At 65.1% G+C, this 15,237-nt stretch overlaps 1 protein-coding gene across 1 annotated transcript in view; it reads right to left on the bottom strand.

The window, feature by feature from the left end:
• RASGRF1 (Ras protein specific guanine nucleotide releasing factor 1) overlaps nucleotides 1–4,909 on the bottom strand; it is a 44,702-nt gene extending 39,793 nt beyond the window's left edge. Inside the window, exon 1 of the mRNA XM_075714060.1 lies at nucleotides 4,634–4,909. Coding sequence (XP_075570175.1) covers nucleotides 4,634–4,909 — 276 coding nt within the window. The remainder of the gene's footprint in view (nucleotides 1–4,633) is intronic.
• Between the last annotated feature and the right edge of the window lie 10,328 nt (nucleotides 4,910–15,237).

The following is a 15,237-nucleotide window of genomic DNA, read 5'->3' as shown; positions in this document are numbered from 1 at the left end:
TTGCTGGAAAGAGCCAGGGGCTCCGGGGGGCACGCGCTGCCCATCATCATGTAAGGAAGAAATTTTTCACACTGAGGATGGTGAGGCACTGGCACAGGTTGCCCAGAGAGGCGGTGGATGCTCCATCCCTGGGAACATCCCAGGCCAGGCTGGACGGGGCTGTGAGCACCCTGGGCTGGTTAAAGCTGTCCCTGGCACTGCAGGGGCTGGGCTGGGTGGGCTCTAAGGGTCCCTTCCCACCCAAAGCATTCCGTGGTTCTATCATTGCCATGGGGACTGGGACAGCAGCACCCAGCAAAGGCACCCGCATCTAACGCTGGAGGAGGTCTGGCCGAATGCCTGGCTGCTCCAGAAGGGCCGTCACCACCCTCTTCGTCAGAGGGACCAGCAGCGGGTGCCTGCCCCGTCCCACCCGCAGAGCGAGACTGCGTTTGTCGCCGGCTCACCCGCAGCAGCCCGTTCTGCCCAGGTGAGCCCCCCGTGCGGGGACGGGCACAGCTGGATCCCGCAGCCCACGCTGCCGCACCCTCGGAGAGCTGCCCGAGCTCGCCGGCTGCCAGGGACGGCTCCGAGTGGGAGCTGCTGGGCTGGCTGGGGCTGCTGCAGGTTCCTCCCGCCCGATGCACGGGGAGCGCAGGCGTCCCCAAGGCACCCAGGCACCCCCCAGCTCCGCTCCCCTCCAGCTTTTCCAGTGTCTGAGGGACGGGTGCCACCGGACAGGGTGCCCTCGGTGACTGCGCTTTGTCTCTGCTCGGCACCCGCTGCTCTTTGTGCTGCTGGTGCTGAAAAGAGACGGGGCTTTCTCGCACCCTCCTTAGCCGCGCAGGGAGACGAGCGGGACGGGGGCTGGACGCACGCCAGGGAGATGGAAGATAAACTCCTTCCCCGACGTGCCGGCGGGGACCGTTTCCACAAGCCTTCTCCCATCCCACTGGGAGACCACAGCCACGCGCGCCCACCCGCTGACCGCTCGTCCTCAGCTTTGCACCATGGTGCAAAACGCTTCCTTGCGTCCTGCGTGCCCCCTGATAGCACCCCTGTGACGCCCATCCCCGGCAAACGCTTCAGAGACGGGGAAGAAAATCTCCAGCTCTTGGCTGCGTGTTCACAAGAGCAGCCCAGGCTTTGTGGGAAAAAAAAGACTCATAGCTCCAGAGAGCGTCGGAGTTTCAAGTCAAGGGTTTCGCGCAGTGCTACCACTTGACTCAGCACCGCGTTGGCTCTTGTCTGAGGCACAGAGGGCTGCTGGTTAAGAACGACTCGTGGCATCAGGGTACGGGTCTGCAAATCTCACTCAAGGCTGGATCCACGGAGCAAACCCAGCCGGGATTCCCGCCGCCCAACTCACGTGCGATGGGAGAGCCCTCTCCGCACGCCGGGGCCTTCCCGGTCCAGAGCCCACGGCCACGAGGTCGGGGACAGATCAGCTCCAGAGCTCTGTGCCGGCTCAGCTCCTCCGCCGGGATCTCCTTTTGGCTGCACCCCACCGCGTGCAGTCCCGCCCGGGGCACCCCGCATCCTGCCCGCCCTCCCCTGCAAGGCACAGACCCGGGGGGTCTCTCCTGGCCCCCTCCACCAAGAGGCAGGAGACGCGGCCACGTGAAAGCACATCCCAGCACCCCCACGCCCGGGGGACCGGGGACAGCAGGTCCCGGGGGTCGGCACGGCCCAGACACCGCGGCAGAAGAGAAGGGAGGGTTCGGACCCCCCCGCCTCGCCCCAGCACCGCCGGCACCGCCGCCCCGAGCAGCCCCAACCCCGACCTCCCAGACCGAGCGGGGCACAGCGGACCCTTCCTCCAGGCCACAGCCTGAAGCCCACCCAACAATAAAACATCGTCCGAATCAAACCGGTTTGAAGAAAATTTCATTTGCGGAAAAATGTAACAAAACCAGAAAAATAAAGTTTCCAGAGGCATCCAAATCCCCCCTTCGGTGTTTCAGTTTTTCAAATAACTTTGCTCCTTTATTCTCACATGTACACACTAAAAATACACTGCGTTCCCAGAAAAAAAAAATGCCCCACCAAAGGTGAAATACGTGAACCTTAAAAAAGAGGGGGTTTTGAAAGACCCACCTTTTAAAATTTCTCCTTTGTAGAGAATTTGAAACCTTTCAGGCTTTACTCCAGTGAAGAAGGAATCTAAACCTGAAACCCCTCTGCTGCAGGCAATACTGTCCTCATAGCTCCAGCCGAAACTGCCCAGATAGATAAATACCCTCAGAAAACAATTAATGGTGAGCACGGGCAATGCTAGAAATTTCCTCGGCACCTTCCTTTCAAAGGAAGATCCAGCGATGCTGAAGCAGCTCGGCACCAGGTGAGCTGGAAGAAAACGTTTGATCTGGTTTGCAGGACTCGGAGACCTGCCGGCTTTGCGTGCCATTTGCTCGCTTCCACCCTCCCGCACAGACCACGCTGCAGATCTGCACCATACGTACTCTGCCGCTTATCTCATCTGCTATGCCATTAATTAGTTCGCAAAGCAGCGGGCATTCAAGCGCTCGAGCAGCTTCATTTAAATTTGTCCTAATGAATTATACAAAATTATGAGCCAGACGCTAAGCCTTGGTAAATCGGCGCAGACCGGCGGCCTGGTAAACATTTGGCGTGGCAGGATCTCACTGCGCCGTGACAGCAGCCCCTCGTTTACGCTGAGGATAAATCTTCCAGGTGCATTTGGAAATGGAAAGGGGCTGTGACATCCTCCCCTTAATGTCCACCCGCTGGAAAATCCCTCCTGCACAAACGCAAGGAGTCAGAACCCCGTGAGCAAGCTTGATTTAAACCTGGCTAGCAAGCTTGATTGAAGCCGAACCAGGAACGCGCAACATCTATTACGCTGCTACCTAAAGGGACGCAGCTGACAACACAGGACGGCAGCGTGACCCCCTTGCAGGCACGGACCCTTCCTTGCTGCTATAGCCGACGGTGCGGCACGCCGGCGGCTGCTCCGACGCCAGGGCCGGGACCGCGAGGAGGCACAGCCGTTGCAAAACCAAAGGGTATTTTGATCTGAAGAGGGAAATATCCCCGTGATCCCTGCCAGGAGCGAGGAGACGTGCCACGGAGCAGTGGTGCTGCACTGCCTCGCTCTTGTGGCACGGCTTTTTGGAGCGCTGAGCGTGCCACGATTAGCCAGAGGCAATTAAGGGGCTCATCCCCTTCCAGCCGGCCCCTTGCCCACGGGGCCTGGCCTGCGGTCCGCCGGCAGCGCTCACCACCACCTCCCTGGGAGCCCGCTTCGGCAGAAATTATGCAAGACCTGCAGAGCTGGACCCAAAATGCACGGTGCCTCCTGCAAGCACCCAGCGCCGGGAAAACCACCCCGGCTCCTCCCTGCGAGGGGCTTCCCGGAGCCCTCTGCGACACGGGCACACAGCTGGGAGTGCGGCCGCGCTCCACGCGCAGCGGCCGAGGGGTGAATTCAGCCACAGTGGGCTCCTGTCCACGCTCCCGAGGCTGGAGGTGATTTTGGCAGCTACGGCAGGGACGGACAGGGATTTGCACCCCAGGCTGGAAGCCAATCCTTCCTCCCCAGCCCCATCCCCGGCCCGGCTGCTCAGACGCACCCCGAGCTCCAGCAAGGGACACCGGGCAAACAAGCCAGAGGTTGCCAGCACCGCGCGCCGCGCTGCTCGGTGCCACCCTACCCACTCCCGAAAGGCGCAGCCAGGGGAGAGAAACCCACCCGGGGCCCGTCGGGGGCTGCCGTCCCTGCGGCCGGGTCCCCGGGCACTGCCGGGGGGGACACCCGGATTCTGCCAGGGCCTCGGAATGGCTTTGCTGTTTCAGCGCTGTTCCACCCGCAGACATTAGCATCTGGCCAGGAGCACCCGCAGCCGAGCACCAGCCCCGCGTGTGGCACGGGGGGCCCCCGGCCCCGCTGCTCCCCACCGCCCGGGGAGGGGACGGGCGGTGTTTCCAGCCGGGTCTGTGACCGGAGCAGGAGCCGCAGGCGTGGGGAGCGGGACAGGGGTGGAATTCTGGTGAAAACAAGGCCCTTGTGCCCCCCCCCCGCAACGCCGCGCACTGAAAACCCATCGCCCGAGCTGCCCGCGCTGCGGGGCCGGGTTTGCCCCCCAGCATCCTGGCAAGCCCCGGGGGTGCCCACGGGGGGCTGCGTCACGCTGGGAAATAGCGAAGCCGGGTGACCGAGCCACGGCGTGGAGGGAGCGACCCCACGGGAGCCCCGGGCCCCCGCCCGCCCCGCCGGGGCCGCTGCCCCAAAACCGGGGGGGGGGGGGGGCGGACACGCGTGGGGCTCCGCTGCGCCAAGCGCGGCCCGCGCCCGCCGGGGGGCGCCCCACGCCAGGGCCCCGCCGCTAATTACCGGCGGCTCATTAGCCGCGATGGCGGGGGGGGGGGGGCCGGCACCCCCGTAATGGACCCAGCCGCTGCCCGGGGGGAGGGGGGGGGGCCTGGCAGCGCAACCCCAGCGAGCAGCCCCCCGGCACAGCCCGGCCGCATCCCCCGCCACGGTCACGCGTGGGGCAGGTCCCGGGCGCCGGCGGGAGCCCCGGGGAACGGGGCTGCGTGTGCGGGGCCGGGACCCCCGCGGGGGCGGCCCCGGGGCATCGTCCCCCGCCGAGAGCGGGCGGTGCGGGGGTGGGGGGTCCCCCGGCGCGCCCACCTGCTTCTCCAGGGAGTCCTTGGCCGAGAGGGAGGGCTTGGGGGAGGGCGCCCGGTCGCAGACGCAGCCCTCGAGCAGGTAGAGCCCCGAGGGCCGGGAGCTGGAGTCGGTCTCGAAGTAGAAGAGCATGTTCTGCAGCAGCGCGAACCACTTGGTGTGCCATTTTGTGTTGTCGGAGCTCCGCTTGCTCAGGTAGCCCTTCCTGGCGCCGTCCTTCTTCGCCAGCAGCCCCAGGTAGGTGACGTGCCCGTCATTGAGCCGCATCCCCTTCTGCATCTTGGTGGGCACCGCCAGCTCCTCACATGGTCGCCGCCGGGCGGCCGGCGGGCGGGTCCCTGGCGAGCAGCCGCAGCCCCCGCATCAGCGGCTCCCGCTGCCCCCGGAGAGCCGGCGGCGGCTCATGGCGGGGCCGAGCCCCGCCGCCCCTGCCCGCCCAGCGCTCGCCCCCCGCGGCGCCGGCTCTGCCCGGGGAAGCGCCGCGTCCCGGGGCCGCGGCTCCCGCAGACGGGCGGGTCATGTGATGGCGGAGCCGCCGGCGGCAGCGGGAGCCCGGCAGCGCCGTGCCGAGCCGTGCCGGGCCCTGCCGAGCCGCTCCGAGCGGGGCTGGCCCGGCCCCTCTCCTGCCGCCGGCTGCGGGGGCGGCGGCGCCGCGCCCCCCGGGGCCGCCCCCCCCACCCACCCCCCGGGATGCGGGATGCGGGATGCGGGATGCGGGATGCCGGGGGTGCCCGCCCCGCCCGCCGCCGCCAGCGCGGGCAGCTCTCCGCACCGCGAGGGACCCCCGGGCCAAGGGGGACCCCGGGCGCATGGAGACCCCCGGGCCAAGAGGGACCCCCGGGCACATGGGACCCCCGGGCCAAGAGGGACCCCGGGCACATGGAGACCCCCGGGCCAAGAGGGACCCCGGGCACATGGAGACCCCCGGACCAAGAGGGACCCCCGGGCACATGGGACCCCCGGGCCAAGAGGGACCCCGGGCACATGGAGACCCCCGGGCCAAGAGGGTCCCCCGGGCACATGGGACCCCCGGGCCAAGAGGGACCCCGGGCGCATGGAGACCCCCGGGCCAAGAGGGACCCCCGGGCACATGGGACCCCCAAGCACAGCGAGAGCCCCGGGCCAAGGGGGACCCCGGGCACATGGAGACCCCCGGGCCAAGAGGGACCTCAGGGCTCATGGGACCCCCAGGCACAGCCGGAGCCCCGGGCCAAGAGGGACCCCCGGGCCAAGAGGAACCCCCGGGCCCAGCCAGACCCCCGGGCCAAGGGGGAACCCCGGGCACAGCCAGAGCCCCAGGCACAGCCAGACCCCTGGGCACACGGGACACCCGGGCACATGGGACCCCCAGGCCAGCACGGACCCCCAGGCACATGGGACCCCTGGGCACAGCCGGACCCCCAGGCCAAGAGGGACCCCCGGGCACATGGGATCCCCAGGCCAGCATGGACCCCTAGGCACAGCGGGACCCCCGGGCCAAGAGGGACCCCCAGGCACATGGGACCCCCGGGCCCAGCCGGAGCCCCGGCCAAGAGGGACCACAGGGACACATGGGACCCCCAGGCACAGCCAGAGCCCTGGGCCAAGAGGCACCCCGGGGCACATGGGACCCCCGGGTCAAGAGGGACCACAGGGACACATGGGACCCCCAGGCCCAGCCGGAGCCCCCAGCCAGGAGGGACCACAGGGACACATGGGACCCCCAGGCCAGCACGGAGCCCTAGGCACTGCAGGAGCCCTGGGCCAAGAGGGACCCCCAGACCAGATAGGAGCCCTGGGTGAAGTGGGACCCCAGGCCAAAAGGGACCCTCAGGCCAGGAAGCACCTTGGGACAAATGGAACCCCCGGGCAGAGAAGGACCCTGTGCAGACAGGGACCCCCGGGTGACGCAGGACCCCCAGATCGCCCCTGGGCTGGCACAAGCCCTGGCTTGCCGTGAGCCCCAGACTGTGCAGGACCCCCCGGGCCAGGTGGGACCCCCAACCTGCGCTAGCTCGGCGTGGGGGTGTGCTCCCCCGGGCACCCCCTCCAGCCTCGGGTGCCAACTCCCCTGCCGTCCTGGGGAAGAGAAGAGAAGAGAAGAGCACCCAGTTTCTCCATTGATTTCTCTTCGTCTCACCCTTCGATCCCTCTCCTCTGTACCGGCCTTGTGTGCTGCGCCGAGCAGGGCAAAACTGGGAAAACCGGGCACTGGCAGCAGCTGGAGCCTGCGCCGGGCAGGGAGGGCCGTGGGGCTCCCCAAATCCCGGGGGTTCCCCCGCAGCCAGCAGCACTGGGTCGGCCAGGCGCCGCGGCGATGGGCACGCGTGAGAGCTGGGCTGGCTGCCAGGCGGCGCGTGATCCCTGCTGCCCGCGCGCGGTCCCTGCGGCACCCGGGGGTCCCTGCGGCACCCGGGGGTCCCTGTCGGCACCTGGGGGTCCCTGCGGCAGCCGGGGGTCCTCCTCTGCCCGGGGGTTCCATTTGTCCCAAGCTGCCTCTCCGTGTCGGCGGAGGAACTGGACCCCAGCCCCAAGCGTGACCAAGCCCCTGCAGACAGGGAGGGCATCAGGAAAACCGTGTTAATTAGCTTTGTTTCTGCTGAAAATGCCGGCGAGATCTCCAAGGAATTCAGTGAGGTCACGGGTTGCCATGGCAACAGGAGGGAACGGGCTGGAATTGGGAAGGGTGCTGGCATTTCCAGGATGGAGCTGCTTGCCCTGGGTGCTCGCTGGGACTGGGATCTGCGCCCGCCGCTGCCCCGAGGGACGCGGCCCGAGCGCCTGCCGGGTGCGGGGTTGGTGCCGGACCGAGCAGCCGTGGCCGGGAGCGGGAAGCGAAGCTGCACGCTGCCCTCGGCTCCCCGCGCCCGCCGGCCCCTGCAGCGGGCAGACAGGCTGCTGTCCGCCCGGCTGCGCGCGCCCGCCGTTACCCAAACTGCAAGCGGGTATTTAGCTCTAGGACTTTCCCCACCAGCACGGCTAACTCTCCTCCTCGGCCAGGGCTCTCCCCTTTCCCATTTTTCCAGCCTGATCAGCGAGGTCCCACATCCCGTTTCACCCCCACAGCCTCTGCTTGGGGCGAAAGATGGGTCAAAGCGTGTGGCAGAGGGTGCTCCCCATGACCGGCCCATCCTGCCAGCCGAGCGCTGATCCAGAATATCCCCCGGAGAAGGAGCTGAGACCCTCTCCGTCCCCCCCGTCTCTGCGGATTAGCCAGAGCCGAGCAGGCAGCAGCTGGGCGGTGATGGCCGTGGCTGCGGGGCCGAGCCTTCTCGCAGCTCCTCATCCCGGGGAGCGAGCTCCAGGCAGTGCTGCCTGCTTTTGTGGCAGGGAGAGTTAGGCAGGACCTGCTGCGTATGAAATGCTGCAGTTGCACACGGAAAGATCCTTTGTGGAAGCCTGCAAAATCTTGGATCAAATTAATAACCTGGAAGCTAGCACTGCCAACGATTCCTATGCTGGGCGAAAGTGATGGAAAGGAAAAAAGCACCCTGTGAAAATGCACGGGCAGCGAGCCTGGCAGCGGGGCAGCGTGCGGAGCTGGGTGTCCGTGCCAGCCCTCCCCAGCCGGGAGGGACCGGTGCTGCACAGCCGGCAGCCGACGCTGTGGGGCCGGCTCCTCTCCCTGTGCAGCCTGCTCCCGCTCCAGCAGATCTGGAGCGCGAAGCGGAGCAGGAGAGGAAAAGCCGCCCCGTGCCCCGGGAGCAGCTGAACCCCCCGGTCGGCCGGGGGCTGTGCCCAGGGACACGGTGTGCCCGCTGCCTGCGGGGCAAGGGTCCCTGCTGCCCTCCGCTGCCTTGCCGGCACGAGCAGGCTGCCGTGAGGACAGCAGCGCTTATGGCGCCGGGACGAGCGGCATTTGGCTGTGGTGGAGTCGGTGGCAGACGAGGCAGCTGGACCCCGGTCCCCAGATAAGCGTCGGTTTAGCTCGGACTCCCCTTAGATGATACAGAGGGTACTGGAAAAAATAGCTGACAGCTTGCGAGGCTTGAGCAAATACGGAACCTTTTGGGTTCTAAAACAAAGGGGGGTTTATTTTTTGCATGTGATGTTTGCTTCCATCGATTCTAAGGCATTTGCAGCATGACCCCTCTGCTCTGGGAAAGCAGAGCTGAAGCCTTCGTCGCTTCTCCCAAGCGCTGCCGCACAGAAGAGCCAGACTCACCGCTGCTGGCTGCGGAGAGATTTGCCCAGGGAGTTTGCCCAGAGTTAAGATTTCCCAGGGTTTCCAAGTATTTTAATTGCAGTGGTTTCTTCTCTCTTCATTTAAGTGTTTAATAAACATCGAAGCCGTTCTGTGGGCATCCCGCGCAAAGCCGAGGCTTCAGCCTGAGCAGCATTGCGCGCAGCAGGAGCGGTTACGGCAGCAACACCCGGGGACACAGGGCCCGCTCGTCAGGGAGAGCTGGGGGGCTGGGAACGCTGCTCGGGGGCGGCAGGGGATGGCGGGGGGCACACGGGCAGCCCGGCAGCTCCAGGAGCGCGATGGTCGCCAGCACGGACTTGCCGCTCCCAGCAGCTCCGAACGTGCTGTGATGGGGGCTGGGGGAGCAGGGTAGAGCATCGCTGAGCCAGCGATAAGGCAGGCGAAGGAGAGAGGGTGGCAGCACCCATACGTAGGGTGGCTTCTTAGGGGCTCGGTGGGTGTCTGTACGCATGCAGCCGCAGGCTGAGCCCCGACCCGCCGGTGCGGCGCAGGACGGATCTCTCTCGGCAAACTGCCCGCTCATTCGGCACCGTGGCGCTGGGATTTGCCTGTCCCTGCGTCCCGCCGTTGTCATCTGGGCGGGTGCAAAGCCTGTTGCCGTGCACCGACGCCTCGTGAGGCGCATCCTGCGATTTCCATGCCAAAACAATCAGCTGTGGAAAACGCGGCCCTCGCTGCTCTCAGCCCGTGCTTCAGCCTCCTGCATTAGCAGGGCTCACGTTGACTCAGCTGGCGGCAGGCGCTCTTTTAGACGCCAGCAGCCTCCTCACCAGTTCAGTACCCATACAATCTCCTCCCTCTTTCAAGCTTGGATGGAAGAAACAGTTTGCCGCTCTGTACATCCAGCTCCGGCGGGGCGCACGGGCTGGGTGCCGATGGCTCGCCATCCACGGCTGGCACCCGTGCTCGGCAGCACGGACGTTTCCCCATCTCCGTGCAAATGCTCCCTGCAGGGCTGGCTCTCAGCACCCGCTGTACCTGGCCAGCGCGGGTGAAACCCCCTTGGGAGGAGCCTTGCAGGCTCCCGCTCGCCAGGGACCTCTCCGTTGCCGGTGCAAGACACCCGTGAGTAAAGGGCAGCTTCCCGACCAACCCCCCGGGGCTGAGACCCACCGTGCTGCCGCTCCTCACCCCGCCGGCACGAGCTGCAGCGCAGCAGCACGGGGGGTTCCCTGCAGGCAGCGCTGCCAGCACAGCCCTGCTCCCCGGGGCATGACGTGGCTCGTGCGATGGTCGGACTTGCTGCCTGTTGCACTCCTGTCTCCTTTTCCCCGGGGATTTCAGATGCTCGCTGGCCCCTCGGGCTGCCCAGTGCATCTCACTGGCTGAACTACAGGCTGAGGATGCTGACGCTAAACGTGTGCACAGGAAAAAAAAAAAAAAAAAAAAGCAGCCTTCCTGGCTCCCCACACGCTGCCAGGTAATGTGGGCGCTGGTATTTATCGGCGGCTCCCCCAGCTCCCGCTCGGCCTCTCCCGTAAAGGCCGGGCTTGGCTGCCGCCCACGGGGAAGCTGCCGGCAGCGGGCAGAGCCAGCAGGCAGCTGGTGAGGCGCAGCCGAGGCGCTGCTTGAGGAGCTCGCAGCCTGGCAGCACAGGGACCAGACCTGGGAGCTCGCACTGCTGGTGACAAACTCCTTTCTGTCACTTGGAGCGGCGAGTAGAACGGGCGTGTTTATCCAGTCAGGTTCAGAGGCATCAGCCCAGGGCTGAGGCATCCACGGGGCAGGTGCTGACATTTGCGTCATTAAAAGGTGTTTTCCCAGGACACGGCATCGTTCCAGGCTGCCGACAGCTGGGCACACACTCACTTTCAGTACTGAGCGTGGATACTCATTTCATGCCCGCCGAGAGCTCCTCTTCTCCATGTAGTATGCGTGCAGTGTGCTTCCAACTGCTATGAGGGAGGCAAAGTGTCTTGGACTCTGCCCAAAATGGGCTTTCCGAAAGGAATCAGCTGTAGTCAAAATCAAGGCCATGGACTCAGCCTCCTAAATCACACCAGCAAGCCTGAAAGACCCGCCCTTGGCTGAGCAAGTTAAATCCGTGCTTAAGATTTAGCTGCAGCGGACACCGGGCGGGCGTGCTGTCACTGTGCTGTCGCTGTGCTGTCACTGTGCTGTCGCTGTGCTCCGCGGGCCGCTCGACCGAGGAGGTTTCAGCCGATCCTGCTTGCCATGCTGGCAAGGGTTGGGCTGAGCAGGGATGTGTGGGGTTCGGAGCAGCTCTGCGGCGCGAGGGCTCAGCTCTCCGGCAGCAGGGAGACAGAACCCACCAGGTTGTAGTGCAAAAGCAAAGTTTTTCTGTTTGCTCAGCAGCAAACTCTGAAGGAGCAGGAATAGTAACTTCACATTTACGGCCAAGGCAGCCTGGCACCTTGGTAGACTTGATGGTGTGCCAGATCATCTGTGGACAGGACGAAGCAACCTGATTCGAAAGGCACCATCAGTTAGAGCTGCTCTCAAGCGTGCCCTTGATTTTTATCCAATTCCCCAGCAGTACTCCAGTGCTCTCTCCTTTGTGTTCTCAGAAATATTGCTAGGGCAATGGCAGGACAGAGATTTTTCAAAGCACGAGCAGATCTCTGTTACGTTCACACAGAATGTCAGCGCTACAGCCTGGTAAGCAATGCCCTCTCCGATGCACCAGCACCAGGAGAGCGGGACTCAGCACTTTATTGCACATAGAGCGCTCTGCTAATTGGCCCCAGCCGGTGTTTGGTTTTGGCAGACCATGTTCCCATCACTACCATCGCACATTTAACCTTCCCTGACGGAGGAGTCTCCAGGGGAGAGATAAAGCCTGGCTCCCGGGGACAATCTGCGAGCGCACATCTGCAGCCGGCAGCCCCTCCCGCTGCGAGCCGCAGCAGCGCTGCTCTCTTCACCCACACTCTGGCTTCTCCAGCCTTTGCTTTCTGCCCCGGGCAGCTCCATTGCACCTCCTGGGGCTGCTCCCCCCAGTGAGAGCGGCCGTGCTGCCGCGGGCGGGTGCAGATCCCCCCGGTGAGAGCGGCCGTGCTGCCGCGGGCGGGTGCAGATCCCTCCGGTGAGAGCGGCCGTGCTGCCGCGGGCGGGTGCAGATCCCCCCGGTGAGAGCGGCCGTGCTGCCGCGGGCGGGTGCAGATCCCCCCGGTGAGAGCGGCCGTGCTGCCGCGGGCGGGTGCAGATCCCCCCGGTGAGAGCGGCCGTGCTGCCGCGGGCGGGTGCAGATCCCCCCGGTGAGAGCGGCCGTGCTGCCGCGGGCGGGTGCAGATCCCTCCGGGCAGCCCCTGCTCCGGCTGCTCGCAGCAAAGCGCTGGTGCTGCGGGGCTGCCATGGGGGTTCTCCGGACAGGCCGCCACGGCTTCCCAGCAGCGTTGATCTGCATGGATCGGCAGCCTCCTCGCAAAGGGGCCGGGAGGAAATAACTTGTGAAAACAGCAAACTGAAGCTTCGGCGCGCCGCAGCTCTGCGTGGCCGCCCCTCGTCCTCGCACGTGCGTTTCCCTCCTGCTTCGGCACCGCGGTTGCTGCGTGGCCCACGGCTTTGCCACCTTTGGTTCCTTCAGGCGGTGGCCGCTGACCAGGCGCCAGGACAGGGCACTCCTGGCGCTGCTCACTGCCGATCTGCCATCCGTAAGATGCCCCTCGCCTGGGAATAAACAGCAGGATGAACACGGATTTGCCAAGCGGTTTACGTGCAAAGAGCATCTTCTCTGACCGTGTTACAAATCCCTCAGCAGGAACTGGTTTCACAAGCAAATAGTTCTGGAAACCTACCAGGCGCTTCATCTATTTTGAATTTCACTAATTCTGGTGAAACCAGAAAACAAGCCCTGCAGAGAGAGGTTCTCCACGAACACGATGGAGTTTAAGCAACCTCCTCCCTCTTTCGCAAGGCGACTCGTAATATTATGTAAAAATGCAAATAATGTCCACGCGAGGCTGCAGAGCCGTAAGCGCCCAGAACAGCGCTCCAGCGAGGAATAACCCGTTGCTCCTGGATGCGTGAATCACAGGCACAAGCAGTTTGCTTTACAAGCGTTTGCAGCACGGTGTGTGCTCCGCGGCTGTAAAGGGCCCTGTACGCCGGGGCTGTGCGGCGCCGCGCTAACGAACGGTGTGCCAGGAGGGAATCCCGAAGAGCCGTGGTCATTTCCCTCGCTACTCGTGAGCGCTCAGAGGGTTTGCAAAACTTAAACGCTGGTGAGAGCTGCCCTTTGACTCCTCGGCTGAAGGAGCCTGGGAGGGATTTGGAAATCGTTGCCCTCCTGCAGCGTGAGCTCAGGGATGGCGGGGGAGCACGAGTTGATGCTTCATGCGTGCGGGGGACAGGGACAGGGACAGGGACAGGGACAGGGACGGGGACAGGGTCAGGGGCAGGAGCCAGAGGCAGGAGCAGGAGCAGGAGCAGGGGCAGGGAGAGGGGCAGGGGCAGGGGCAGGGGCAGGGACAGGGACAAGGACAGGGGCAGGGACAGGAGCAGGGACAGGGACGGGGACAGGGTCAGGGACAGGGTCAGGGGCAGGAGCCAGAGGCAGGAGCAATAGCAGGGGCAGGGGCAGGGACAGGGACAAGGACAGGGGCAGGGACAGGAGCAGGGACAGGGACAGGGACAGGGACGGGGACAGGGGCAGGAGCCAGGGGCAGGGACAGGGGCAGGAGCAGGGACGGGGACAGGGACGGGCACAGGGGCAGGGGCAGGGGCAGGAGCAGGGATGGGGACAGGGACAGGGACAGGGACAGGGGCAGGGGCAGGGGCAGGAGCAGGGGCAGGAGCAGGGACAGGGACGGGGACGGGGACGGGGACGGGGACAGGGACAGGGACAGGGACAGGAGCAGGGGCAGGGGCAGGAGCAGGAGCAGGGGCAGGGACAGGGACAGGGACAGGGGCAGGAGCAGGAGCAGGGACAGGGACAGGGACAGGGACAGGAGCAGGGGCAGGAGCAGGGGCAGGAGCAGGGACAGGGACGGGGACGGGGACGGGGACAGGGACAGGGACAGGGACAGGGGCAGGGACAGGGACAGGAGCAGGGGCAGGGACAGGAGCAGGGGCAGGAGCAGGAGCAGGGGCAGGGACAGGGACAGGGACAGGGACAGGGACAGGGACAGGGACAGGAGCAGGGGCAGGGGCAGGAGCAGGGGCAGGGGCAGGGGCAGGAGCAGGGGCAGGGGCAGGGGCAGGGACAGGGGCAGGGACAGGGGCAGGGGCAGAGGCAGGGGCAGGAGGGGTGCCAGGGAGGTGGCACGAAGCTGCAGCCTGGGGTCAGCCCTGGCCAGGGCACAGTGCCAGTGCCGGTGCCGGCGGTGCATGGGGCCCGCTGGGGGACAGAGACCCCTCTCCCAAAGTGAGCCCCACTGGTCCCAGCGGCCTGGGGGAGTGGGGAGAGGAGGGGAATGGACTCAGGAGAGCTGCGATCCCAGAGGCTTCACCCGTAACCTCTTCCTCCTGCTCCCAGGGTCTGCCTTCACGTTTCCTTCCCTGAGCGGAGCCAGTGAAGCCGCAGCTCTCCCTGGCCAAATCCTGCCAGCCTGGAGCCCTCTCACAGCAGAGTAGAGCACGGTGTGCGGTGTCCTGGCACCGGGGCAGCTCCTGGCCTTGGGGACACCGCGCTGGCACCCCGGGAAGGTGCTGGGCGCCAGGAGGGACGAGGTGCCCCACGCACCCCACGGATGACTCTTTGTGGAGCTTTGCGTGCTGCAGAAACGGCTGCAGAGCTGCGGGGCTGGAGCCTGCAGCACCCGTGGGGGACAGAGCTCTGCCCCAGCCCCGCCGCCCGCCCGAGCCCTTCTCCGGCCACCTCCTGGGGAGGGGACAGGCAGCAAGCGCAGGCTGCAGCGCAGGCGCTGCCCTTCCCCAGCGACGCGCCTGCTTCTCCCACCGCGCCGCGATCCAGAGACTTCCCGCCTGCCCACGCAAGCGACGGCTCCCGGTGCCAAGGAGCCGCCTGGGCTGGCAGCTGCGGTGCCATCATCGTCCTGGAACCCGCTCGGTGACACGCACAGAAAACGGGCTTTCATAGAAGCAGAGAATCATCGAATCGTGTAGCTTGGAAAAGCCCTTTAAGATCATCCAGCCCAACCATTAACCTACACTACCAAGTCCACCACTAAACCAATTAAGGGGACAGTAATAATTTCATGTTTCCTGGCTTGGTGGCTGGATTATTTCTTAATGAAAGTAAAACTAGGAATCACTAAGGTTGGAAAGGATCTCTAAGATCATCAGTGCAACCATCACCCCAACACCCCCATGCCCACTAAACCATGTCCCCAAGTGCCACATCTACACTTTTTTTAAACACGCGTGATCTTGAAATGCAAGAAAGAGTCATACACTGAGAATCAGACTCTTCCAAGATGAGAGCAAATTCTAAGTTCACACTACGTTGCATATCTGTCTTTACTATAAAAGCAGGAAGTGCAAGCAGATATAATAAAGA

Source organism: Pelecanus crispus, chromosome 7 (genome assembly GCF_030463565.1).
Source record: "Pelecanus crispus isolate bPelCri1 chromosome 7, bPelCri1.pri, whole genome shotgun sequence".
Classification (NCBI taxonomy): Eukaryota; Metazoa; Chordata; class Aves; order Pelecaniformes; family Pelecanidae; genus Pelecanus; species Pelecanus crispus.
The sequence above is the reverse complement of the archived record's forward strand: the minus strand, read 5'-3'. Positions and strand labels throughout refer to the sequence as shown.